Consider the following 26,350-nt stretch of genomic DNA (forward strand, 5'->3'; position numbering starts at 1 on the left):
TTATGTTAAACACTTCCTATTTCATGTCTAACAGTACTTGATTTAACAAATAACCATAAATAAATACAGTGTGGGCACTGAAGTTAACATATGTGATTATACTGCCTAATCTGTCACAGAGTAGATTGTTGCAAAGTAATATAAGATCCAAAGTTGTAATTCAGAATAGTTTTCAAAAGAAGGCCATTAGAATTATATACAAGTACGATTACCCTTAACATAACAACAAGCTATTAATTAAATCACAAATTCTTCAATTCAAAGATTTGGTAGATTATCAGACAAATAATGTCTAACAGTAATTGATTTAACACATCACGATAAGTAGATTGAGTGTGGGCACTCTCAAGTTAACATATATGATTATACTGCCTAAACTGTTACAGAGTATGTTGTTGCCAAGTAATGTAGAATAGATCCAAAGTAGTAATCCAGAATAGTTTTGAAGAGGCCATTAGAATAATAAACAAATCTGATTACCTTGAACATAATAACAAGCTAAGTGTTTAATATGTCCTATGAAGTCAAAATTGGGCACCATCATGTGGTGAAATTTGGAATTGCATCACATCCAATTTTGCCTGGGAACAAACAGATTAAATAAATCTTAGTTTTGAATAAGCCACTCCTTCTCAAACAAGTAAACTCTGCCCATTTCGCGCAGTAGATGTTCTGTTGATATCTAGTATTTATACAAAGTCATAATTTAAATTGCTTTGAACCTTCATTCATCGGTTCAACCAACATTACTCGCTCTTATTACCAACTTGTATTGATTTAACTAAGCGTTTAATACTTCCTATCAGGTCTCAAGTCAAGATTTGGCAAAATACAATTTCAGCAAATCCAATTTTGCCAGGGAACAAAAATAGATTAAATAAACTAAATAAGTCCTCTTCCCATTAAATAAATCAGAAAAGTCTGTCTTGTAACCAGTCCTCTTCAAACAAGTAAAGTCTGCCCATTTTGTGCCGTAGATTTTGTGTCTATGCCTAGTATTTAAACAAAATCATAATTTAAACGACTTCTTTCCTTCATTCACTTTGGAAATTTGGAATTGCAGCAAATCGAATTTTGCCAGGGAACAAAAATAGATCAATTAAACTAAATAAGTTTTCTTCCCATTAAATGAATTAAAAAAGTCTGTCTTGTAACCAGTCCTTTTCAAACAAGTAAAGTCTGCCCATTTTGTGCCGTCGATTTTGTGTTTATGCCTAGTATTTATACAAAATCATAATTTAAAGGACTTCATTCCTTCATTCACTTTGGAAATTTGGAATTGCAGCACATCAAATTTTGCCTGGGAAGAAAAGTAGATTAAATAAATTTAATAAGTCTTACTACTTCCCATTAAATAAATTAAATACGTCTTACTTGTTTCCACTCCTTTTCAAAACAGTAGTTTAAAACGAGGGCCCTTCACTCAATCTTTAACCTCAACCCCGCACGTTGTGTTGTATCTGTGAATCTTGGTTGTGGCCAAATGATAGTTTTCTTTCATTCGTTTAGGTTCCAAGAAAACTTGATGTAACTCTACTTTTAACTGCCGTTTCAGATAAGCGGGTATTACGTCGCAGTCATGTGCCGCGGATATGACGTAATTGCCCGAACCTCCGCCAAAATTCAAATCTGTTGGCGCGATGGCCGTGAGCCGCTGAGCAGCGACGATTATCAACAGAAATATCTTTATTTTCTGCTTGCAACTGGACCGTCTAGAGCGTACACGGTAAGTAACACTCATTGTGTTGAAGGAGATTTACGTTTGTAATAGCAGAAGTGTAGCCGCGTTGCGTTGTACGTGTGAAAATTGGTCGAGGCGAAATGTTAATGTTTAATTTCATTCCTTTAGGTTCCACGGTGTTTGTTGGCTGCAAGTTTTCCACTGCAAGAAGAGGCTCGTATCATTGACCAGGAGCGAGCTACAATGGTGAGTAGCCATAACATTTATGTTAAACACTTCCTATTTCATGTCTAACAGTACTTGATTTAACAAATAACCATAAATAAATACAGTGTGGGCACTGAAGTTAACATATGTGATTATACTGCCTAATCTGTCACAGAGTAGATTGTTGCAAAGTAATATAAGATCCAAAGTTGTAATTCAGAATAGTTTTCAAAAGAAGGCCATTAGAATTATATACAAGTACGATTACCCTTAACATAACAACAAGCTATTAATTAAATCACAAATTCTTCAATTCAAAGATTTGGTAGATTATCAGACAAATAATGTCTAACAGTAATTGATTTAACACATCACGATAAGTAGATTGAGTGTGGGCACTCTCAAGTTAACATATATGATTATACTGCCTAATCTGTTACAGAGTATGTTGTTGCCAAGTAATGTAGAATAGATCCAAAGTAGTAATCCAGAATAGTTTTGAAGAGGCCATTAGAATAATAAACAAATCTGATTACCTTGAACATAATAACAAGCTAAGTGTTTAATATGTCCTATGAAGTCAAAATTGGGCACCATCATGTGGTGAAATTTGGAATTGCATCACATCCAATTTTGCCTGGGAACAAACAGATTAAATAAATCTTAGTTTTGAATAAGCCACTCCTTCTCAAACAAGTAAACTCTGCCCATTTCGCGCAGTAGATGTTCTGTTGATATCTAGTATTTATACAAAGTCATAATTTAAATTGCTTTCAACCTTCATTCATCGGTTCAACCAACATTACTCGCTCTTATTACCAACTTGTATTGATTTAACTAAGCGTTTAATACTTCCTATCAGGTCTCAAGTCAAGATTTGGCAAAATACAATTTCAGCAAATCCAATTTTGCCAGGGAACAAAAATAGATTAAATAAACTAAATAAGTCTTCTTCCCATTAAATAAATCAGAAAAGTCTGTCTTGTAACCAGTCCTCTTCAAACAAGTAAAGTCTGCCCATTTTGTGCCGTAGATTTTGTGTCTATGCCTAGTATTTAAACAAAATCATAATTTAAACGACTTCTTTCCTTCATTCACTTTGGAAATTTGGAATTGCAGCAAATCGAATTTTGCCAGGGAACAAAAATAGATCAATTAAACTAAATAAGTCTTCTTCCCATTAAATAAATTAAAAAAGTCTGTCTTGTAACCAGTCCTTTTCAAACAAGTAAAGTCTGCCCATTTTGTGCCGTCAATTTTGTGTTAATGCCTAGTATTTATACAAAATCATAATTTAAAGGACTTCATTCCTTCATTCACTTTGGAAATTTGGAATTGCAGCACATCAAATTTTGCCTGGGAAGAAAAGTAGATTAAATAAATTTAATAAGTCTTACTAGTTCCCATTAAATAAATTAAATACGTCTTACTTGTTCCCACTCCTTTTCAAAAAAGTAGTTTAAAACGAGGTCCCTTCACTCAACCTTTAACCCTATTTATTCACCTTCTAGGCTAAGTGTTAAAGGCTAAGTGTTAGAGGCTAAAAGCCAGAGGCTAGGCGCCAGAGGCGAGTTTTTGTGGGCTGAAGTTTTAGTGGGGTTAGTGTGAATACAATCCAAAAGAATACAATACAATAGAATATAATACATAGATTAAATTCAATAGCTCTTACTACTTCCCATTAAATAAATTAAATACGTCTTACTTGTTCCCAATCCTTTTCAAAAAAGTAGTTTAAAACGAGGGCCCTTCACTCAACCTTTAACCTCAACCCCGCACGTCACATTGTGTTGTATCTGTGAATGTCTGTTGTGGCCAAATGATAGTTTTCTTTCATTCGTTTAGGTTCCACGGTGTTTGTTGGCTATGTTTTCCACTGTCAGAAGGATGAAAATACAAAGTACAACGCTTGGACGTGGGCGAAGACGTCACCGGTGAGTCCTTCCTTCCTATTTATTTACCTTCTAGGTGCTAAAGGCTAAGTGTTAGAGGCTAAGTGTTAGAGGCTAAGTGTTAAAGGCAACACAATACGAACAACACAACACAATACGAACAACTCAACACAATATGAACAACACAATATGAAACACACAACACAATACGAACAACACAACACAATACGAACAACACAACACAATACGAACAACACAACACATTACGAACAACACAACACAATACGAAAAACACAACGATACTGCACTGAACAACACGATACCGCACTGAACAACACGATACCGCACTAAACAACACGATACCGCACTGAACAACACCATGCCGCACTGAACACCATGCCACACTGAACAACACCATGCCGCACTGAACAACATTATGCCGCACTGAACAACACCATGCCGCACTGAACAACACCATCCCGCACTGAACAACACCATGCCGCACTGAACAACACCATTCCGCACTGAACAACACCATGCCGCACTGAACAACATTATGCCGCACTGAACAACACCATGCCGCACTGAACAACACCATGCCGCACTGAACAACATTATGCCGCACTGAACAACACCATGCCGCACTGAACAACACCATCCCGCACTGAACAACACCATGCCGCATTGAACAACACCATGCCGCACTGAACAACACCATCCTGCACTGAACAACACCATGCCGCATTGAACAACACCATGCCGCACTGAACAACACCATCCTGCACTGAACAACACCATGCCGCACTGAACAACACCATGCCGCACTGAACAACACCATGCCGCACTGAACAACATTATGCCGCACTGAACAACACCATGCCGCACTGAACAACACCATGCCGCACTGAACAACACCATGCCGCATTGAACAACACCATGCCGCATTGAACAACACCATGCCGCACTGAACAACACCATCCTGCACTGAACAACACCATGCCGCATTGAACAACACCATGCCGCACTGAACAACACCATCCTGCACTGAACAGCACCATCCCGCACTGAACAACACCATCCCGCATTGAACAACACCATCCTGCACTGAACAACACCATGCCGCACTGAACAACACCATGCCGCACTGAACAACACCATTCCGCACTGAACAACACCATGCCGCACTGAACAACACCATCCTGCACTGAACAACACCATCCCGCACTGAACAACACCATGCCGCATTGAACAACACCATGCCGCACTGAACAACACCATCCTGCACTGAACAACACCATGCCGCACTGAACAACATCATGCCGCACTGAACAACACCATGCCGCACTGAACAACACCATGCCGCACTGAACAACATTATGCCGCACTGAACAACATTATGTCGCACTGAACAACACCATGCCGCACTGAACAACACCATGCTGCACTGAACAACATTATGCCGCACTGAACAACACCATGCCGCACTGAACAACACCATCCCGCACTGAACAACACCATGCCGCATTGAACAACACCATGCCGCACTGAACAACACCATGCTGCACTGAACAACATTATGCTGCACTGAACAACACGATCCTGCATTGAACAACACCATGCCGCACTGAACAACACCATCCTGCACTGAACAACACCATGCCGCACTGAACAACACCATGCCGCACTGAACAACACCATGCCGCAATGAACAACACCATCCAGCACTGAACAACACCATGCCGCATTGAACAACACCATGCCGCACTGAACAACACCATCCTGCACTGAACAACACCACCCCGCACTGAACAACACGATCCCGCATTGAACAACACCATGCCGCATTGAACAACACCATGCCGCATTGAACAACACCATGCCGCACTGAACAACACCATGCCACAATGAACAACACCATCCCGCACTGAACAACACCATGCCGCACGGAACAACACCATGCCGCACTGAACAACACCATCCCGCACTGAACAACACCATCCCGCACTGAACAACACCATGCCGCATTGAACAACACCATGCCGCACTGAACAACCCCATCCTGCACTGAACAACACCTACCCGCACTGAACAACACCATGCCGCACTGAACAACATTATGCCGCACTGAACAACACCATGCCGCACTGAACAACACCATGCCGCACTGAACAACACCATGCCGCACTGAACAACACCATGCCGCAATGAACAACACCATCCCGCACTGAACAACACCATGCCGCCTTGAACAACACCATGCCGCACTGAACAACACCATCCTGCACTGAACAACACCACCCCGCACTGTACAACACCATCCCGCATTGAACAACACCATCCCGCACTGAACACCATGCCGCACTGAACAACACCATGCCGCACTGAACAACACCATGCCGCACTGAACAACACCATGCCGCACTGAACAACACCATGCCACAATGAACAACACCATCCAGCACTGAACAACACCATGCCGCATTGAACAACACCATGCCGCACTGAACAACACCATCCTGCACTGAACAACACCACCCCGCACTGAACAACACGATCCCGCATTGAACAACACCATGCCGCATTGAACAACACCATGCCGCACTGAACAACACCATGCCGCACTGAACAACACCATGCTGCACTGAACAACACTATGCTGCACTGAACAACACCATGCCGCACTGAACAACACCATCCTGCACTGAACAACACCTACCCGCACTGAACAACACCATGCCGCACTGAACATTATGCCGCACTGAACAACACCATGCCGCACTGAACAACACCATGCCGCACTGAACAACACCATGCCGCACTGAACAACACCATGCCGCAATGAACAACACCATCCCGCACTGAACAACACCATGCCGCATTGAACAACACCATGCCGCACTGAACAACACCATCCTGCACTGAACAACACCACCCCGCACTGTACAACACGATCCCGCATTGAACAACACCATCCCGCACTGAACAACACCATGCCGCACTGAACAACACCATTCCGCACTGAACAACACCATGCCGCACTGAACAACACCATGCCGCACTGAACAACACCATGCCGCACTGAACAACACCATGCCGCACTGAACAACATTGTGCCGCACTGAACAACACCATGCCGCACTGAACAACACCATCCCGCACTGAACAACACCATGCCGCATTGAACAACACCATGCCGCACTGAGCAACACCATCCTGCACTGAACAACACCATCCCGCACTGAACAACACCATGCCGCACTGAACAACATTATGGCGCACTGAACAACATTATGCCGCACTGAACAACACCATGCCGCACTGAACAACACCATGCCGCACTGAACAACACCATGCCGCACTGAACAACATTATGCCGCACTGAACAACATTATGCCGCACTGAACAACACCATGCCGCACTGAACAACACCATGCCGCACTGAACAACACCATGCCGCACTGAACAACACGACGTCGCACTGAACAACACGACGCCGCACAGAACAACACGACGCCGCACAGAATAACACAACACCGCACAGAACAACACAATACCGCACAAACAGTTTTAGATAATATTACGTCGCAGTCATGTGACGCGGACATGACGTCAATAGGCGGAACTCACGGCAAAATTATACTCCGTGGGCGTGGCTTGCAACAGGAAGTAGGAAAGCGGCAATTCTGGCAAACAAGACACAGCGGTTAGTAACACGATGACTAACAAGGCAAATATTTTTGTTTTCAGCTTGCAACTTGACCGTCTAGAGCGTACAAGGTAATTACAACTGTTTTTTTTGAGCCCTGAAAAGCGAGGGAGTTTGGCGTTTGGGAGGAACGTCGAACTCGGCGTCTGCTTCCAGCCACAGACGCCAAATTTCGACGATTATTTCGACTGGTCAACGGTTGTAAATTATTGCGTTGACTAAAAACTTTATTTAACTCTACTCTTAACTTTGCCGTTTCAGATATGCGGGTATTACACCGCGGAAATGACGTCAATAGGCTGAACTCTCGCCAAAATTCAAATCTGTGGGCGCAATGGCCTTGAGCGAGACACCGGATACAAACACGACGATTATCAACAGAAATATCTTTATTTTCTGCTTGCAAGTGGACCGTCTAGAGCGTACACGGTAAGTACAACTCATTGTGTTTAAAAAGATTTACGTTTGTGTAGTTTGCGTTGCGTTGTATCTGTGAATGTTGGTTGAGGCTAAATGTTAATGTTTAATTTCATTCCTTTAGGTTCCACGGTGTTTGTTGGCTGTATGTTTTCCACTGCAAGAAGAGGCTCGTATCATTGACCAGCAGGAGCTACAATGGTGAGTACCCCTTTCGTCTTCCATTTATGTTAAACACTTCCTATTTCATGTCTAACAGTACTCGATTTAACAAATAACCATAAATAAATACAGTGTGGGCAGTCAAGTTAACATATGTGATTATCCTGCCTAATATGTTTATCACAAATATGTCACTAATCACTAATATGTTTATTTGTTTATCACAACACCTTTGGACCTTCAGCAATCGATTATTTCCCTTCATCTACAGAGAGACAGAACGATGGTGTCTTAAACATCTCATTCATTTCACCAAATAACTTCACGCAGGTGGATAACGGCCGTCTCGGTCACGCTATGTTGCGTGATGCAGTTTTGAAGAACCAAATGCATTTATTCAATGAATAAGTCAAGCTAGTTCTATGTTTATGATGTTGTAAGTTACGGTACCGATTGAAGTTGAGTTCGAAGCCAGTGGAAAACAGCGCTGCGTTTGTGCTCTCCAGGTACAAATGTTGTGATCTCTGACTGACGACCGGGCGAGACTCGAGTAAGAGATGTCCAAACGAGCTCCGGCAGGGCGGGCCAAGGCGGAGCGAACGGACGCCCTTCAGGCCGCCAATGACGAGCTGAGAACCAAACTGATGGACGTCCAGTTAGAACTTCAGCAGGAGAAGAACAAGGTGAAAACCTCAACAGACAGACACTGCCTGCCTCCCTGCCTGCCTCCCTGCCTGCCTCCCTCCCTCCCTCCCAGATTTCCCGATGTAGATTAGACATGCGTGTGCCATGACTGTGTCAGCCTACATCAACAAATGCACCGAGGACGTCAGCACCACTAAGAATATCATCACCCGGGGCAACCAACGACCCTGGATGACTGAGGAGGTACGTCAAACGCTACGAGCGCGGAACTCTGCCTTCAAGTCTGGCGACAAGGAGACACTGAGGACAGCGAGAGCCAACTTGAACCGTGCCATCAGGATAGCGAAGCGAGACCACAGTCGAAAATTTCAGGATCGTTTCCACGACGTCAAAAACATCAGGAGTATGTGGCAAGGCATACGGGCGATTACAGACTACAACTCACCCTCCCCCCCCCCCCCCCCCCCGGTGGGTGTAGTTGATGCTGACTTTCTAAATGGTCTAAATAACTTCTTTGGGAGGTTCGAGGCACTAAACGGCACTCCAGCAGTTAAAACTGTCCCCCATCAGAAAGAGGAGGTACTCTGCCTTGACTCCGCCGATGTGTTGAAGACCCTGAGGAGAGTCAACCCCTGTAAGGCCCCTGGCCCCGACAACATTCCTGGGCGTGTGTTCAGGGAATGTGCAAGTCATCTGGCTGGGGTCATCACAGACATTTTTAACACCTCGCTGGGCCAAGCCACAGTGCCGGCGTGCTTTAAGACTGCCTCCATCATTCCGGTGCCGAAGAAACCTCAAATCACCTCATTTAATGATTACCGGCCTGTTGCACTGACTCCGGTTATGATGAAGTGCTTCGAAAGGCTGCTTAAAGGTCACATCGTTTCCAGACTCCCCCTATTATTTGACCCGTTCCAGTTTGCCGACCGGCAAAACCGCTCCACTCAGGACGCCATCTCCTCCGTTCTTCACCTGAGCCTGGCTCACCTGGAGGAGAAGAACACCCATGTGCGGATGCTGTTCCTGGACTTCAGCTCAGCGTTTAACACCATCATCCCACAGCATCTGGTAGGAAAATTGGAACACCTGGGCTTCAACACCCCCCTTCGCAACTGGCTGCTAGACTTCCTCACCAACAGACCTCAGTCAGTCCGGGTCGGACAGAACACCTCTGATGTCATCACCCTCAGCACAGGCTCCCCTCAGGGCTGCGTCCTGAGCCCCCTGCTGTTCACCCTGATGACACACGACTGCGTCCTCAGGTTCACCACCAATCACATCGTGAAGTCAGCAGACGACACAACGGTGGTGGGGCTCATCAGAGACAACAACGACCTGGACTACAGAGAGGAGGTGGAGCAGCTGGTGGGCTGGTGCAGAGAAAACAGCCTGATCCTGAATGAGGAGAAGATGAAGGAGATCGTCGTCGACTTCAGGAAAAAACAGCCTCACCACGCTCCACTGATCATCAACAGCTCAGCTGTGGAGGTGGTCAGCACCACCAAATTCCTGGGGGTCCACATCACAGAAGACCTCACCTGGACTATGAACACTACGGCACTGGTCAAGAGGGCACAGAAGCGCTTGTACTTCCTGCGGAGGATGAGGAGAGCCCACCTGCCCCCACCCATCATGAGGACGTTCTACAGGAGCACCATAGAGAGCATTCTGACAAGCTGTCTCTCTGTATGGTGTGGAGGCTGCACCGCCTCCGATTGGAAGAACGTGAGGAGAGTGGTGAGGACAGCAGAGAGGATCATAGGGGCTCCTCTTCCCTCCATTCAGGACATTTCATCTCAGCGCTGCATGTCCCGTGCCCGTAACATCATCAATGACCCATCACACCCCCACCATGGACTGTTCTCCCTGCTGCCCTCTGGGAAGAGGTTTGCAGCATCCGCTGCAGGTCCACCAGGTTCTGCAACAGCTTTTTCCCTGCTGTCATCAGACTGTTGAACACTAGAACTGTTGAGCTCTAAACTGAACTCTGCATCACACATTCACAGAACTGTACTTTATGACACTACGGACCTCTATCTTGCACTATCTCGCACTACCAACTTTACTGAACTTGTATAAACCCTTTAAATAGAAGTTTAATACATGGTTTAGCATTCCTCTGCACACTCTTGAATACTGTTTTGCCTACTTGCACTATTGCATAATTATCACTGCTGCACTTTATACTTATTTTTAATATATATATATATATATATATATATATATATATATATATATATATATATATATATATAGTATATGTATATATATATATTTTCATAGGATATGTTACTTCTATTCAACTGCAATATCACTACTTTGTTGTAAGACGTATGCAATGGAATTTCGTTTTGTATGCACCATGTGCAGACAAGATGACAATAAAGTTTGTCTAAGTCTAAGTCATGTCAGGTCAGCTGTCTGGAGAGAGAGAGAAGTCAGGACCTGCGGGCGGAGCACCACCGTGCCACCGCCGCCATGACGGAACTCAAAAGCAAACTCCATGAGGAGAAGCAGAAAGAGTTAGCCATTACCAGGGAGACATTACTGCGGCAGCATGAAATGGAGCTGATGAGAGTGATCAAAATCAAAGATGGAGAGATCCAGCGACTGAATGCCTTGGTCCTCAGCCTGAGGGACGGCTCCATGGACAAGGTGATCCGCTCTATCCGTGTCTGACTATCCGCACGCCACGTCGGGCTTCGATGCGGCCGCTACCGTATTGTGTAGCTTGTCCCCAGTAAGCGTCGCGGCGCTCCGTTGCGGTCTCAACGGCCCGGTGTGGCGCAATGTCTGCTCAGGTGAGGAGGGGGGGCGCTTTGCTGGCGGAGGTGGAGGAGACGCGGCGGTGTCGGGAGACCGAGCGGTGTCGCCTCCACCAGGAGCGCGGAAGAAGCCCTGGCAGCGGCCCAGCAGGCCTGGCAGTCCCGAGCGGCCGAGCTCCGATCGGCTCATCACCAGCATCGGGAGGAGCTGAGCCGAACCAAGAGAGACTGCGAGAGGGAGATCCGCCGACTGGTAGGACTGATCAGATGCGCGGTGCGTGGCTATGTTCCCAATTTCGTTGTATACCTGCAGTGCAATGACACCTAAGGCATTCTATTCTATTCTATTTCACAAGAAGAAAATGTCCGGTTGCTCGCTTCGCTTTTGTCACAGCAAAGGTGTTCTAGTCGATTCAAGAAAAAAATTGGCCGGTTGCTCTCTTTGTTTTTGTCACAATTCTGGCAAATGAGTTTGCCCGCCTGCCTGAGCGCTCCCCGTTTGTACATCCAGACGGATGAGATCAAGCTGAAAGACAGAGCGGTTAGTGTTTTGGATGAAGCCCTGGGGCCGGCCACGTCCACCGCCTTCAGCTGCAGACTCAGGCTGCCGAGCAGCAGATCGCTGCCCTGAGGGATTCCCAAAGGGCGGGCCTAAACTACCCTGGAAGTGGGGTCAACGCCGCTACTAGCAATCCTCTTCATTGCGTAAGCCACCTCATCACACACTTGCAGTACGCATGACTTAGTTCGTTGCTGGAGGAAGGTAGCACAAAAACAGTTTTGAACTTTGAACGAGTGCTTGTGTGTGTGTGTTGCGGGGCGTTTTCAGTCTCAGGAGGATCGGGACACGCGACGGTTTCATCTGAAAATCGCTGAGCTCAGCGCAGTCATCAGGAAACTGGAGGATCGAAACGCCCTGCTTTCTGAAGAGCGCAATGAACTGGTAATTTATTGACGGCACGCTTGAAGGTTTGCGCTACGTTTGATGCGCGCCATCCAGCGAGGCACCCATTGCGCTTGCTTATTAGTTGAGCGGCGCGGCGAGTCGGTTGCCTGGTAGATGTCTTTTATTGGGAGCCAAAGCCACGATTCCGTTCAAACCGATGCAAAAGGAATGGATACGTTCTGGCCCGCGTGTTGTGCGTCTTTCACATCCCGCACTTCATGCTTGCAGCTAAAGCGACTGAGAGAAACAGAAAGCCAGTTTCTGCCACTCCTGTACAAAAACAAACGCCTGAGCAGGAAGAATGAAGAACTCTCGCTGGTGCTGTGCCGCCTTGAAAACAAAGTGCGCTTTGTCACCCAGGAGAACGAGGAGATGGCAAGCTTGGTAAGTCGACGCGGACAACGGCGGCGTGCCAACAGAGTCCACTGCATTTGTGTTCCACAGAGAAGGCCTAGTTCGCTCAATGACCTGGACCGCGGTTGCGGCCAGCAGGACGGTGAAATGGAGTTCCTTCAAGTTGTGGAGCAGCGGCACATCATCGACGACTTGTCCAAGGTCTTCAGGCAGGCGACTCGGTGCACGTACGGCAGCGCCGCGCTCGCTCGCTGTCGCCAGGAAACCTTTTCCGTCCAAAGCTTGGCCGGCGGCCGCCATCCAAAAAATTGGCCCCTTAAATTCCGACCTTTCAAGCAGGAGCATTGTGCGCACGCGTTTGAACACGCTTTAGACTTGTTTTGCCGTTTTCAGCAGCTCAAAGCTCCCGTTTTGTCAGCGCCTTTGCCACTCGCTGTGCGCTGAAAACGACGGACTTACCCGGCTGCTCAGCCCGTCAACCATGAGCCGCGAGCGCGACGTCATTGTCCGTAGGCAGCTAGTGGCAAAATGCACCCTGTTAGAGTTGCGCTCGCTCCAACTTATTTTGCAAGAACCACACGGGAGACAAGTAAGTTCTTTTGGACACCTGCAGGTGGAGAGTCCATCCGTTGTACGAATGAAGTCTGACTCTCGGCTCCTGCACGAGCATTTTAATTAAGAGAAACAGGGTGGGTGTAAGAGTGGATTGAATAGAGGAAGCCCTTGACCTCTAGTCAAAACATAGCAAGGGGTGTTTTACGACTTTGTGTAGGAAGGGATAAGCGATAGGGATAAATAAGGGATAAATAATATTATTTATTACAGGTTGCAGTCAAAGTCAAAGCAACATAATGATACGATAAAGATAATCTGGAAAACCCTGACACACCCTGTAGTTGTCACTTTTGGAAAAGACGAGCGTCCCTCCAATCATCGCCGGTGACGTGTTTTTCAGGCTCTGGAGACAGGAGCTCATGTCAGAAATGTCATTGTGAGTCGCGTTTGTTTCTGCGCCGGAGCCATTCGTTCCCTTTGCATCCAAAGAATCTCAAAGGCGGATTATTTGTGTCGACAGGAGAGAGATTTGCTGCTACGATACCGACGTCGAGAATCTCTGAGGAGGAACAAAGCGTGAGGTCCTGCAAGGTGAGTCTGTTTGTTTGCGGCTGCTTGGTGTTGCGCAAGATGAAATGGCCTTTTTCTCGCTATCGTTCCTCTCGTCGATTCATCGTGAGGTGTCGCTTCAGTTTGTTCAGAGAGATGTTTGCTTCCGCGCCCGCAGGTCATCGAAACATTTTACGGCTACGACGAAGACGTGTTGGTGGACTCGGACGGATCGTCCTTGTCTTTTCACACCGACAGAACCCCCGACACGGAACCCGAAGAGGTAGCCCGCCATTTCTGCCAGCGTATTGGCACCAAACATTCCTCTTCAGCCTGGAATCGGACTCGTCTTTGCGTCGCGGGTGCTTTGTCGCCGGTCTGACTGATTCTGGTACTAGTGCTGTGTTGCATTGGTGTGTGCATGAAGAGGCGGAGCTTCGCTACCGCCAGCTGACGCAAGAATATCAAGCGCTGCAACGAGCCTACGCTCTGCTAGCCCAGACCAGCGAAGGGGACTACGACGCCGAGAAGGAGATCAAGGTGGCGCCCCTTTCCGCAACCCCCGGCCGGGTCGCAGCCTCCCCGTTCTCACCCAGCCTCGGGTGTTCTCTGGTCTGAAAGGAGGAGGAGGAGCCTCCCTCCTCCTCCTTTCAGACCAGAGAAAAGCTGATGGTAGAAATGGGTCACTATCAAAGCAGAGTAGCAGATCTGGAGTCAGCGCTGAAGCAACAAGGACAGGTAAGCTCATCAATGAGCACACCTTTTTCTCAGACAAAATAGCTACATTCTTCAGTCACTCATTCGTCTGGCATTACTGGACCAACCCCCCCCCCCCCCCCCCGAACGTGGCTGGGAAAATGCGGAGAAAAGCAAATGTCATTTTCCAGTCAACCAAAGAATTTGTGGATGAAAATGACACAACATTCCAAAGCTGTCCACGCGTTTGTCTCTTCTAGAATGTCAAGTGGGTGGAGGAGAAGCAGCTGCTGCGTCAGAGCAATCAGCAGTTGGCCGAAAAGGTGACGGAAAGAAAGGCGCTGGGCGGAGTCGCTTGGCGTCACACCCGTCGGGAAGCCCCGCAGATGAGGTCTGACTGTCTTTTCAGGTCAGGCGGATGGAGGCGGAAGAAGCGCGTCTGAAAGAGCACATCCAGGATATCCGAGACCAAAACGAACTGCTTGAGTTCCGCATCCTGGAGCTGGAGGTGGGAAGACTCGCACAAGCGTGTTGAGGCCAGAGATGTGACGGACGGACGGACGGACGGACGGACGGACGGACGGATGCATGCCTCTGCCTTTCAGGAGAGGGAGTGGCGCTCCCCCGTCTTGAAGTTTCTGCAAGTCCGTTTCCCAGACGGCCTCAGCCCTTTGCAGATCTACTGCGAGGCCGAGGGCGTGAGCGTACGTAAGGCGTCCCTCGCAACCCTAACCTTAACCCGAGGTCCCAGAACACCTTACATTGCTCCTTGCGCCTTTCCCCCGGACATCGTCATCAGTGATCTGATGAAGAAGCTGGACATCCTGGGCTATAACGCCGTAAGTGTATGTCGAACTCCTTATGTTCGCACTCCACGAGACTCGGCGGCTCAAATGTGACTTTTGGAAGGCTTTGCGCTGAAAGAAGCTTGTTGACGCTGTGCCTTTGGGCTCTTGCAGAATCTCACCAACGAGGAGCAGGTGGTCGTGATTCACGCCAGGACCCTTCTCACCCTAGCCGAGAAGGTAACGCGCACGTCCACGCACGCTCTCGCATTCTGCTTATGTGACAGCAGCCTTTCCTCAGTGGTTAGAATACATCAAAGTGACCAAGTCAGCACTTCAACAGAAGATGTTGGACATTGAAAGTGAGAAGGTAGACAGACACGCGACATCAGCCAAGGGGAACTCCGGCAATGTGCCCCAACAATTCTGACCTTGAGCTGTGCTAGGATATGTTCTGCAAGCAGAAGGGCTACCTGGATGAAGAGTTGGACTTCAGGAAGTGTTCCATGGACCAGGCTCATAAGGTAAGCCGCCCTCAAATCTCCCGCCGGACCACTGATGGACGAGGATTGCGGCCCAGAGGATCCTGGAGCTGGAGGCCATGTTGTACGAGGCGCTACCGCAGCGGGACTGCCCCGCCACGGACGGCGAAAAAGCCAGCCACGCTGGCGTGAATGACGTGCTGACGGCGGATCAGAGAGAAGAGCTTAGGAGCGCCGTGGACCAATGGAAGCGAGCCCTGATGTGCGAGTTGAGGGAGCGCGACGCTTGCATCCTCCAAGAGAGAATGGATCTGCTGCACAGCGCGCAACAGGTAAGGGCCCAAAGCCAGCCCGGCACTTACTTGCACGCTTACTGGCTTTTGAATGCCACTTTCCATTTGTCCGTCCTAGAGGAACAAAGAGCTGAAAGAATTCATCGAAGCTCAGAAGAGACAAATCAAACAATTGGAGGAGAAGTTTCTGTTTCTCTTTCTATTCTTCTCCTTGGCCTTCATTCTGTGGCCCTAACACCAGCTGGTGAGTGAGCTCCAGCGGCACCGCACTCGACACCTCCGATACACTGCCAGCCGGTCTCAGACGTTGGCAGACGCTCCGATGCCAACGTATACCCCCCGCCACGGTGACAGAGGCACCGCGTCACACCGGCGCTCATCCAATCAGAAGGCAGGAAAAGCAAATTCACATGCAGGGCACTTTTGAACCAGAAGAGAGCGCCACAAAAAACGGTTGTTGCCCCAAACGCGCACTAAAAAGGGTCAGAATAACAAGAGTCCCACTGGCCAGCCGGGGCCACCCGTCCAGCTGTTTCTTCAGGGGGGAAAAAAATTGGAGTCACCGGTGAGTACATTTTGCATTTAGCTCTGCTTTTCTGCTTCTGTCTTCAAGTGTGTGGCATCCTGCGATCAAAGATTCAGCCAACCCCAAAGCGGTTGACCTCAACGTCCCACCACCATGCCTACCAGAGCAGGTGACGTGATGCTTTGGACATCCTTCCGTCTCAGATGCCCAAAAGTACTCTTTGCCACATCTGCGGCAATACGGTGTCTTTTCAAAGGTGCAAATAAATCCAGCGTGGGCGGAACACGCACGTCTTCGGTTTTTCCCGCTTTGTTTGTGTGACAGCTGTTGTGAAAATTTTATACAAATAAAGTTGTATAGTACAGGTTTGGCCAAGCCGCAACTCCCGAACCGCATGCGGCTCTTTTATGTTCATATCAACATTTGTGTGTGTGTGTGTGTGGGGGGGGGGGGGGGGGGGGGGGGGGGTTGTGCGTGTTGGCTTCACTTGAGTTCAATTTGGTATTTTGGTCAAAAGCGCATGTGGTGAAATTCCACAAAGTAGGATGGGCAAACACATTTCTTTAAACTATGAGTGTCAATTGGGCTCTTGAAATGGCAGGGAAAAGATGCACAGCAAAACGAAAATACGTAGATGAACACAGGACGTTTTAATCAGAGTGGGAAAGTTTCTATTTTTTGTTGAACGTGATGGCAAACCATTCTGCCTGATATGTCAGACCTCAGCGCATTTCAAAGATTCAAATCTTCAGCGCCATGCACTTAAGCTCACTCCATGCTAACATTGATCAGGCGTCGAACCCGCAACATCATGCTTAAGAGGTGGCCATGCTAACCAGTGCGCCATTATGTCAACGCATAATAACTGTAAGTCTACTGATCAAAACAGCGGTTACTACATGACGTCGCTACGTCGTGGTCACGTGACGCAGACAAGACGTCAATGGACGTGGGCAGAGTTAACTTGTTTAAAAGGGAGTGGGCAGAAGAAATATTTAATTTATTTAAATCTATTTTGAGTGCACACCATTATGCCAATGCATAACAACTGTAAATCTACTAAACAAAACAGCGGTTGCTATATCGTCTGCCACGTCGTGGTCACGTGACGCGGACGTGACGTCGACGCCTACTTTACATCCCACCGATCACAGGACCCCTCGGCTGCATAACCGTGCCCCCTTCCCAACCAATCGGATTTGCTATACGCGAAAACGACGCCAATGGAAAGAGCTTCCGCCCAAATTTAAATCCGTGGGCGTGGCTCGCAGCAGGAAGTAGGAAAATGGCGGCGATGTTGACAAAGACACAGCGGATGGTAACATACGACTAACAAGAGAAATATTTTTATTTTCTGCTTGCAACTGGACCGTCCAGAGCGTACACGGTAAGTACAACTCATCGTTTTTAAAAAGAAGTACTTTTGTTGCCCTGAAAAGCGAGTGAGCGTGGCGTTTGTGGGGGACGTCGAATTTCGACGATTCTTTCTGGTCAACGGTTGTAAATGATTGTGTTGATTAAAAAAGAAAACTATGTAACTCTACTTTTAACTGCCGTTTCAGATAGATTTGGAATTGCATCACATCCAATTTTGCCTGGGAACAAACAGATTAAATAAATCTTAGTTTTGAATAAGCCACTCCTTTTCAAACAAGTAAACTCTGCCCATTTTGCGCAGTAGATGTTCTGTTAATATCTAGTATTTATACAAAGTCATAATTTAAATTGCTTTCAACCTTCATTCATCGGTTCAACCAACATTACTCGCTCTTATTACCAACTTGTATTGATTTAACTAAGCGTTTAATACTTCCTATCAGGTCTCAAATCGAGATTTGGCAAAATACAATTTCAGCAAATCCAATTTTGCCAGGGAACAAAAATAGATTAAATAAACTAAATAAGTCCTCTTCCCATTAAATAAATCAGAAAAGTCTGTCTTGTAACCAGTCCTCTTCAAACAAGTAAAGTCTGCCCATTTTGTGCCGTAGATTTTGTGTCTATGCCTAGTATTTAAACAAAATCATAATTTAAACGACTTCTTTCCTTCATTCACTTTGGAAATTTGGAATTGCAGCAAATCGAATTTTGCCAGGGAACAAAAATAGATCAATTAAACTAAATAAGTTTTCTTCCCATTAAATGAATTAAAAAAGTGTCTTGTAACCAGTCCTTTTCAAACAAGTAAAGTCTGCCCATTTTGTGCCGTCGATTTTGTGTTTATGCCTAGTATTTATACAAAATCATAATTTAAAGGACTTCATTCCTTCATTCACTTTGGAAATTTGGAATTGCAGCACATCACATTTTGCCTGGGAAGAAAAGTAGATTAAATAAATTTAATAAGTCTTACTACTTCCCATTAAATAAATTAAATACGTCTTACTTGTTTCCACTCCTTTTCAAAACAGTAGTTTAAAACGAGGGCCCTTCACTCAATCTTTAACCTCAACCCCGCACGTTGTGTTGTATCTGTGAATCTTGGTTGTGGCCAAATGATAGTTTTCTTTCATTCGTTTAGGTTCCAAGAAAACTTGATGTAACTCTACTTTTAACTGCCGTTTCAGATAAGCGGGTATTACGTCGCAGTCATGTGCCGCGGATATGACGTAATTGCCCGAACCTCCGCCAAAATTCAAATCTGTTGGCGCGATGGCCGTGAGCCGCTGAGCAGCGACGATTATCAACAGAAATATCTTTATTTTCTGCTTGCAACTGGACCGTCTAGAGCGTACACGGTAAGTAACACTCATTGTGTTTAAGGAGATTTACGTTTGTAATAGCAGAAGTGTAGCCGCGTTGCGTTGTACGTGTGAAAATTGGTCGAGGCGAAATGTTAATGTTTAATTTCATTCCTTTAGGTTCCACGGTGTTTGTTGGCTGCAAGTTTTCCACTGCAAGAAGAGGCTCGTATCATTGACCAGGAGCGAGCTACAATGGTGAGTAGCCATAACATTTATGTTAAACACTTCCTATTTCATGTCTAACAGTACTTGATTTAACAAATAACCATAAATAAATACAGTGTGGGCACTGAAGTTAACATATGTGATTATACTGCCTAATCTGTCACAGAGTAGATTGTTGCAAAGTAATATAAGATCCAAAGTTGTAATTCAGAATAGTTTTCAAAAGAAGGCCATTAGAATTATATACAAGTATGATTACCCTTAACATAACAACAAGCTATTAATTAAATCACAAATTCTTCAATTCAAAGATTTGGTAGATTATCAGACAAATAATGTCTAACAGTAATTGATTTAACACATCACGATAAGTAGATTGAGTGTGAGCACTCTCAAGTTAACATATATGATTATACTGCCTAATCTGTTACAGAGTATGTTGTTGCCAAGTAATGTAGAATAGATCCAAAGTAGTAATCCAGAATAGTTTTGAAGAGGCCATTAGAATAATAAACAAATCTGATTACCTTGAACATAATAACAAGCTAAGTGTTTAATATGTCCTATGAAGTCAAAATTGGGCACCATCATGTGGTGAAATTTGGAATTGCATCACATCCAATTTTGCCTGGGAACAAACAGATTAAATAAATCTTAGTTTTGAATAAGCCACTCCTTCTCAAACAAGTAAACTCTGCCCATTTCGCGCAGTAGATGTTCTGTTGATATCTAGTATTTATACAAAGTCATAATTTAAATTGCTTTCAACCTTCATTCATCGGTTCAACCAACATTACTCGCTCTTATTACCAACTTGTATTGATTTAACTAAGCGTTTAATACTTCCTATCAGGTCTCAAGTCAAGATTTGGCAAAATACAATTTCAGCAAATCCAATTTTGCCAGGGAACAAAAATAGATTAAATAAACTAAATAAGTCTTCTTCCCATTAAATAAATCAGAAAAGTCTGTCTTGTAACCAGTCCTCTTCAAACAAGTAAAGTCTGCCCATTTTGTGCCGTAGATTTTGTGTCTATGCCTAGTATTTAAACAAAATCATAATTTAAACGACTTCTTTCCTTCATTCACTTTGGAAATTTGGAATTGCAGCAAATCGAATTTTGCCAGGGAACAAAAATAGATCAATTAAACTAAATAAGTCTTCTTCCCATTAAATAAATTAAAAAAGTCTGTCTTGTAACCAGTCCTTTTCAAACAAGTAAAGTCTGCCCATTTTGTGCCGTCAATTTTGTGTTAATGCCTAGTATTTATACAAAATCATAATTTAAAGGACTTCATTCCTTCATTCACTTTGGAAATTTGGAATTGCAGCACATCAAATTTTGCCTGGGAAGAAAAGTAGATTAAATAAATTTAATAAGTCTTACTAGTTCCCATTAAATAAATTAAATACGTCTTACTTGTTCCCACTCCTTTTCAAAAAAGTAGTTTAAAACGAGGTCCCTTCACTCAACCTTTAACCCTATTTATTCACCTTCTAGGCTAAGTTTTAAAGGCTAAGTGTTAGAGGCTAAAAGCCAGAGGCTAGGCGCCAGAGGCGAGTTTTTGTGGGCTGAAGTTTTAGTGGGGTTAGTGTGAATACAATCCAAAAGAATACAACAGAATACAATACAATAGAATATAATACATAGATTAAATTCAATAGCTCTTACTACTTCCCATTAAATAAATTAAATACGTCTTACTTGTTCCCAATCCTTTTCAAAAAAGTAGTTTAAAACGAGGGCCCTTCACTCAACCTTTAACCTCAACCCCGCACGTCACATTGTGTTGTATCTGTGAATGTCTGTTGTGGCCAAATGATAGTTTTCTTTCATTCGTTTAGGTTCCACGGTGTTTGTTGGCTATGTTTTCCACTGTCAGAAGGATGAAAATACAAAGTACAACGCTTGGACCTGGGCGAAGACGTCACCGGTGAGTCCTTCCTTCCTATTTATTTACCTTCTAGGTGCTAAAGGCTAAGTGTTAGAGGCTAAGTGTTAGAGGCTAAGTGTTAAAGGCAACACAATACGAACAACACAACACAATACGAACAACTCAACACAATATGAACAACACAATATGAACAACACAACACAATACGAACAACACAACACAATACGAACAACACAACACAATACGAACAACACAACACATTACGAACAACACAACACAATACGAACAACACAACGATACTGCACTGAACAACACGATACCGCACTGAACAACACAATACCGCACTAAACAACACGATACCGCACTGAACAACACCATGCCGCACTGAACACCATGCCACACTGAACAACACCATGCCGCACTGAACAACATTATGCCGCACTGAACAACACCATGCCGCACTGAACAACACCATCCCGCACTGAACAACACCATCCCGCACTGAACAACACCATCCTGCACTGAACAACACCACCCCGCACTGTACAACACCATCCCGCATTGAACAACACCATCCCGCACTTAACAACACCATGCCGCACTGAACAACACCATGCCGCACTGAACAACACCATGCCGCACTGAACAACACCATGCCGCACTGAACAACACCATGCCACAATGAACAACACCATCCAGCACTGAACAACACCATGCCGCATTGAACAACACCATGCCGCACTGAACAACACCATCCTGCACTGAACAACACCACCCCGCACTGAACAACACGATCCCGCATTGAACAACACCATGCCGCATTGAACAACACCATGCCGCACTGAACAACACCATGCCGCACTGAACAACACCATGCTGCACTGAACAACACTATGCTGCACTGAACAACACCATGCCGCACTGAACAACACCATCCTGCACTGAACAACACCTACCCGCACTGAACAACACCATGCCGCACTGAACAACATTATGCCGCACTGAACAACACCATGCCGCACTGAACAACACCATGCCGCACTGAACAACACCATGCCGCACTGAACAACACCATGCCGCAATGAACAACACCATCCCGCACTGAACAACACCATGCCGCATTGAACAACACCATGCCGCACTGAACAACACCATCCTGCACTGAACACCACCACCCCGCACTGTACAACACGATCCCGCATTGAACAACACCATCCCGCACTGAACAACACCATGCCGCACTGAACAACACCATTCCGCACTGAACAACACCATGCCGCACTGAACAACACCATGCCGCACTGAACAACACCATGCCGCACTGAACAACACCATGCCGCACTGAACAACATTGTGCCGCACTGAACAACACCATGCCGCACTGAACAACACCATCCCGCACTGAACAACACCATGCCGCATTGAACAACACCATGCCGCACTGAGCAACACCATCCTGCACTGAACAACACCATCCCACACTGAACAACACCATGCCGCACTGAACAACATTATGGCGCACTGAACAACATTATGCCGCACTGAACAACACCATGCCGCACTGAACAACACCATGGCGCACTGAACAACACCATGCCGCACTGAACAACATTATGCCGCACTGAACAACATTATGCCGCACTGAACAACACCATGCCGCACTGAACAACACCATGCCGCACTGAACAACACCATGCCGCACTGAACAACACGACGTCGCACTGAACAACACGACGCCGCACAGAACAACACGACGCCGCACAGAATAACACAACACCGCACAGAACAACACAATACCGCACAAACAGTTTTAGATAATATTACGTCGCAGTCATGTGACGCGGACATGACGTCAATAGGCGGAACTCACGGCAAAATTATACTCCGTGGGCGTGGCTTGCAACAGGAAGTAGGAAAGCGGCAATTCTGGCAAACAAGACACAGCGGTTAGTAACACGATGACTAACAAGGCAAATATTTTTGTTTTCAGCTTGCAACTTGACCGTCTAGAGCGTACAAGGTAATTACAACTGTTTTTTTTTGAGCCCTGAAAAGCGAGGGAGTTTGGCGTTTGGGAGGAACGTCGAACTCGGCGTCTGCTTCCAGCCACAGACGCCAAATTTCGACGATTATTTCGACTGGTCAACGGTTGTAAATTATTGCGTTGACTAAAAACTTTATTTAACTCTACTCTTAACTTTGCCGTTTCAGATATGCGGGTATTACACCGCGGAAATGACGTCAATAGGCTGAACTCTCGCCAAAATTCAAATCTGTGGGCGCAATGGCCTTGAGCGAGACACCGGATACAAACACGACGATTATCAACAGAAATATCTTTATTTTCTGCTTGCAAGTGGACCGTCTAGAGCGTACACGGTAAGTACAACTCATTGTGTTTAAAAAGATTTACGTTTGTGTAGTTTGCGTTGCGTTGTATCTGTGAATGTTGGTTGAGGCTAAATGTTAATGTTTAATTTCATTCCTTTAGGTTCCACGGTGTTTGTTGGCTGTATGTTTTCCACTGCAAGAAGAGGCTCGTATCATTGACCAGCAGGAGCTACAATGGTGAGTACCCCTTTCGTCTTCCATTTATGTTAAACACTTCCTATTTCATGTCTAACAGTACTCGATTTAACAAATAACCATAAATAAATACAGTGTGGGCAGTCAAGTTAACATATGTGATTATCCTGCCTAATATGTTTATCACAAATATGTCACTAATCACTAATATGTTTATTTGTTTATCACAACACCTTTGGACCTTCAGCAATCGATTATTTCCCTTCATCTACAGAGAGACAGAACGATGGTGTCTTAAACATCTCATTCATTTCACCAAATAACTTCACGCAGGTGGATAACGGCCGTCTCGGTCACGCTATGTTGCGTGATGCAGTTTTGAAGAACCAAATGCATTTATTCAATGAATAAGTCAAGCTAGTTCTATGTTTATGATGTTGTAAGTTACGGTACCGATTGAAGTTGAGTTCGAAGCCAGTGGAAAACAGCGCTGCGTTTGTGCTCTCCAGGTACAAATGTTGTGATCTCTGACTGACGACCGGGCGAGACTCGAGTAAGAGATGTCCAAACGAGCTCCGGCAGGGCGGGCCAAGGCGGAGCGAACGGACGCCCTTCAGGCCGCCAATGACGAGCTGAGAACCAAACTGATGGACGTCCAGTTAGAACTTCAGCAGGAGAAGAACAAGGTGAAAACCTCAACAGACAGACACTGCCTGCCTCCCTGCCTGCCTCCCTGCCTGTCTCCCTCCCTCCCTCCCAGATTTCCCGATGTACATTAGACATGCGTGTGCCATGACTGTGTCAGCCTACATCAACAAATGCACCGAGGACGTCAGCACCACTAAGAATATCATCACCCGGGGGCAACCAACGACCCTGGATGACTGAGGAGGTACGTCAAACGCTACGAGCGCGGAACTCTGCCTTCAAGTCTGGCGACAAGGAGACACTGAGGACAGCGAGAGCCAACTTGAACCGTGCCATCAGGATAGCGAAGCGAGACCACAGTCGAAAATTTCAGGATCGTTTCCACGACGTCAAAAACATCAGGAGTATGTGGCAAGGCATACGGGCGATTACAGACTACAACTCACCCTCCCCCCCCCGCTGGGTGTAGTTGATGCTGACTTTCTAAATGGTCTAAATAACTTCTTTGGGAGGTTCGAGGCACTAAACGGCACTCCAGCAGTTAAAACTGTCCCCCATCAGAAAGAGGAGGTACTCTGCCTTGACTCCGCCGATGTGTTGAAGACCCTGAGGAGAGTCAACCCCTGTAAGGCCCCTGGCCCCGACAACATTCCTGGGCGTGTGTTCAGGGAATGTGCAAGTCATCTGGCTGGGGTCATCACAGACATTTTTAACACCTCGCTGGGCCAAGCCACAGTGCCGGCGTGCTTTAAGACTGCCTCCATCATTCCGGTGCCGAAGAAACCTCAAATCACCTCATTTAATGATTACCGGCCTGTTGCACTGACTCCGGTTATGATGAAGTGCTTCGAAAGGCTGCTTAAAGGTCACATCGTTTCCAGACTCCCCCTATTATTTGACCCGTTCCAGTTTGCCGACCGGCAAAACCGCTCCACTCAGGACGCCATCTCCTCCGTTCTTCACCTGAGCCTGGCTCACCTGGAGGAGAAGAACACCCATGTGCGGATGCTGTTCCTGGACTTCAGCTCAGCGTTTAACACCATCATCCCACAGCATCTGGTAGGAAAATTGGAACACCTGGGCTTCAACACCCCCCTTCGCAACTGGCTGCTAGACTTCCTCACCAACAGACCTCAGTCAGTCCGGGTCGGACAGAACACCTCTGATGTCATCACCCTCAGCACAGGCTCCCCTCAGGGCTGCGTCCTGAGCCCCCTGCTGTTCACCCTGATGACACACGACTGCGTCCTCAGGTTCACCACCAATCACATCGTGAAGTCAGCAGACGACACAACGGTGGTGGGGCTCATCAGAGACAACAACGACCTGGACTACAGAGAGGAGGTGGAGCAGCTGGTGGGCTGGTGCAGAGAAAACAGCCTGATCCTGAATGAGGAGAAGATGAAGGAGATCGTCGTCGACTTCAGGAAAAAACAGCCTCACCACGCTCCACTGATCATCAACAGCTCAGCTGTGGAGGTGGTCAGCACCACCAAATTCCTGGGGGTCCACATCACAGAAGACCTCACCTGGACTATGAACACTACGGCACTGGTCAAGAGGGCACAGAAGCGCTTGTACTTCCTGCGGAGGATGAGGAGAGCCCACCTGCCCCCACCCATCATGAGGACGTTCTACAGGAGCACCATAGAGAGCATTCTGACAAGCTGTCTCTCTGTATGGTGTGGAGGCTGCACCGCCTCCGATTGG

The 26,350-nt window shown here is 46.2% G+C and overlaps 1 protein-coding gene and 2 long non-coding RNA genes across 3 annotated transcripts; all 3 read left to right on the forward strand.

The window, feature by feature from the left end:
- Positions 1–7,517: 7,517 nt before the first annotated feature.
- On the forward strand, positions 7,518–9,643 carry LOC148386860 (uncharacterized). The gene is made up of 3 exons (XR_015862716.1): positions 7,518–7,915; positions 8,028–8,104; positions 8,572–9,643. It is a non-coding gene; the product is annotated as an uncharacterized LOC148386860 (long non-coding RNA).
- Positions 9,644–14,557: 4,914 nt separating this feature from the next.
- Positions 14,558–17,020, forward strand: LOC148386861 (janus kinase and microtubule-interacting protein 3-like). The gene is made up of 9 exons (XM_088396528.1): positions 14,558–14,617; positions 14,836–14,898; positions 14,985–15,083; positions 15,181–15,414; positions 15,535–15,600; positions 15,662–15,730; positions 15,807–15,884; positions 15,941–16,174; positions 16,254–17,020. The coding sequence occupies exons 1-9, from the start codon at positions 14,558–14,560 to the stop codon at positions 16,368–16,370; spliced, it is 1,020 nt and encodes a 339-aa protein (XP_088252654.1). The 3' UTR covers positions 16,371–17,020.
- A 2,213-nt stretch (positions 17,021–19,233) lies between these two features.
- Positions 19,234–25,564, forward strand: LOC148386862 (uncharacterized). The gene is made up of 7 exons (XR_015862662.1): positions 19,234–19,399; positions 19,523–19,600; positions 21,417–21,505; positions 23,457–23,486; positions 23,678–23,845; positions 23,958–24,034; positions 24,502–25,564. It is a non-coding gene; the product is annotated as an uncharacterized LOC148386862 (long non-coding RNA).
- The last annotated feature ends 786 nt before the right edge of the window (positions 25,565–26,350 follow it).

This window comes from Syngnathus floridae, chromosome 14 (genome assembly GCF_059516105.1).
Source record: "Syngnathus floridae isolate MCC-2025c chromosome 14, RoL_Sflo_1.0, whole genome shotgun sequence".
NCBI classification, from domain to species: domain Eukaryota; kingdom Metazoa; phylum Chordata; class Actinopteri; order Syngnathiformes; family Syngnathidae; genus Syngnathus; species Syngnathus floridae.

What these genes read in the sequence shown, in the direction of transcription:
- LOC148386861 (XM_088396528.1), top strand. Translation starts at nt 14,558, where the DNA reads ATGGGTCACTATCAAAGCAGAGTAGCAGATCTGGAGTCAGCGCTGAAG. An exon ending in ATCAGCAGTTGGCCGAAAAG is followed by an intron (nt 14,899 to 14,984) that starts GTGACGGAAAGA and finishes CTGTCTTTTCAG; the next exon opens with GTCAGGCGGATGGAGGCGGA. An exon ending in TGGACATTGAAAGTGAGAAG is followed by an intron (nt 15,731 to 15,806) that starts GTAGACAGACAC and finishes GAGCTGTGCTAG; the next exon opens with GATATGTTCTGCAAGCAGAA.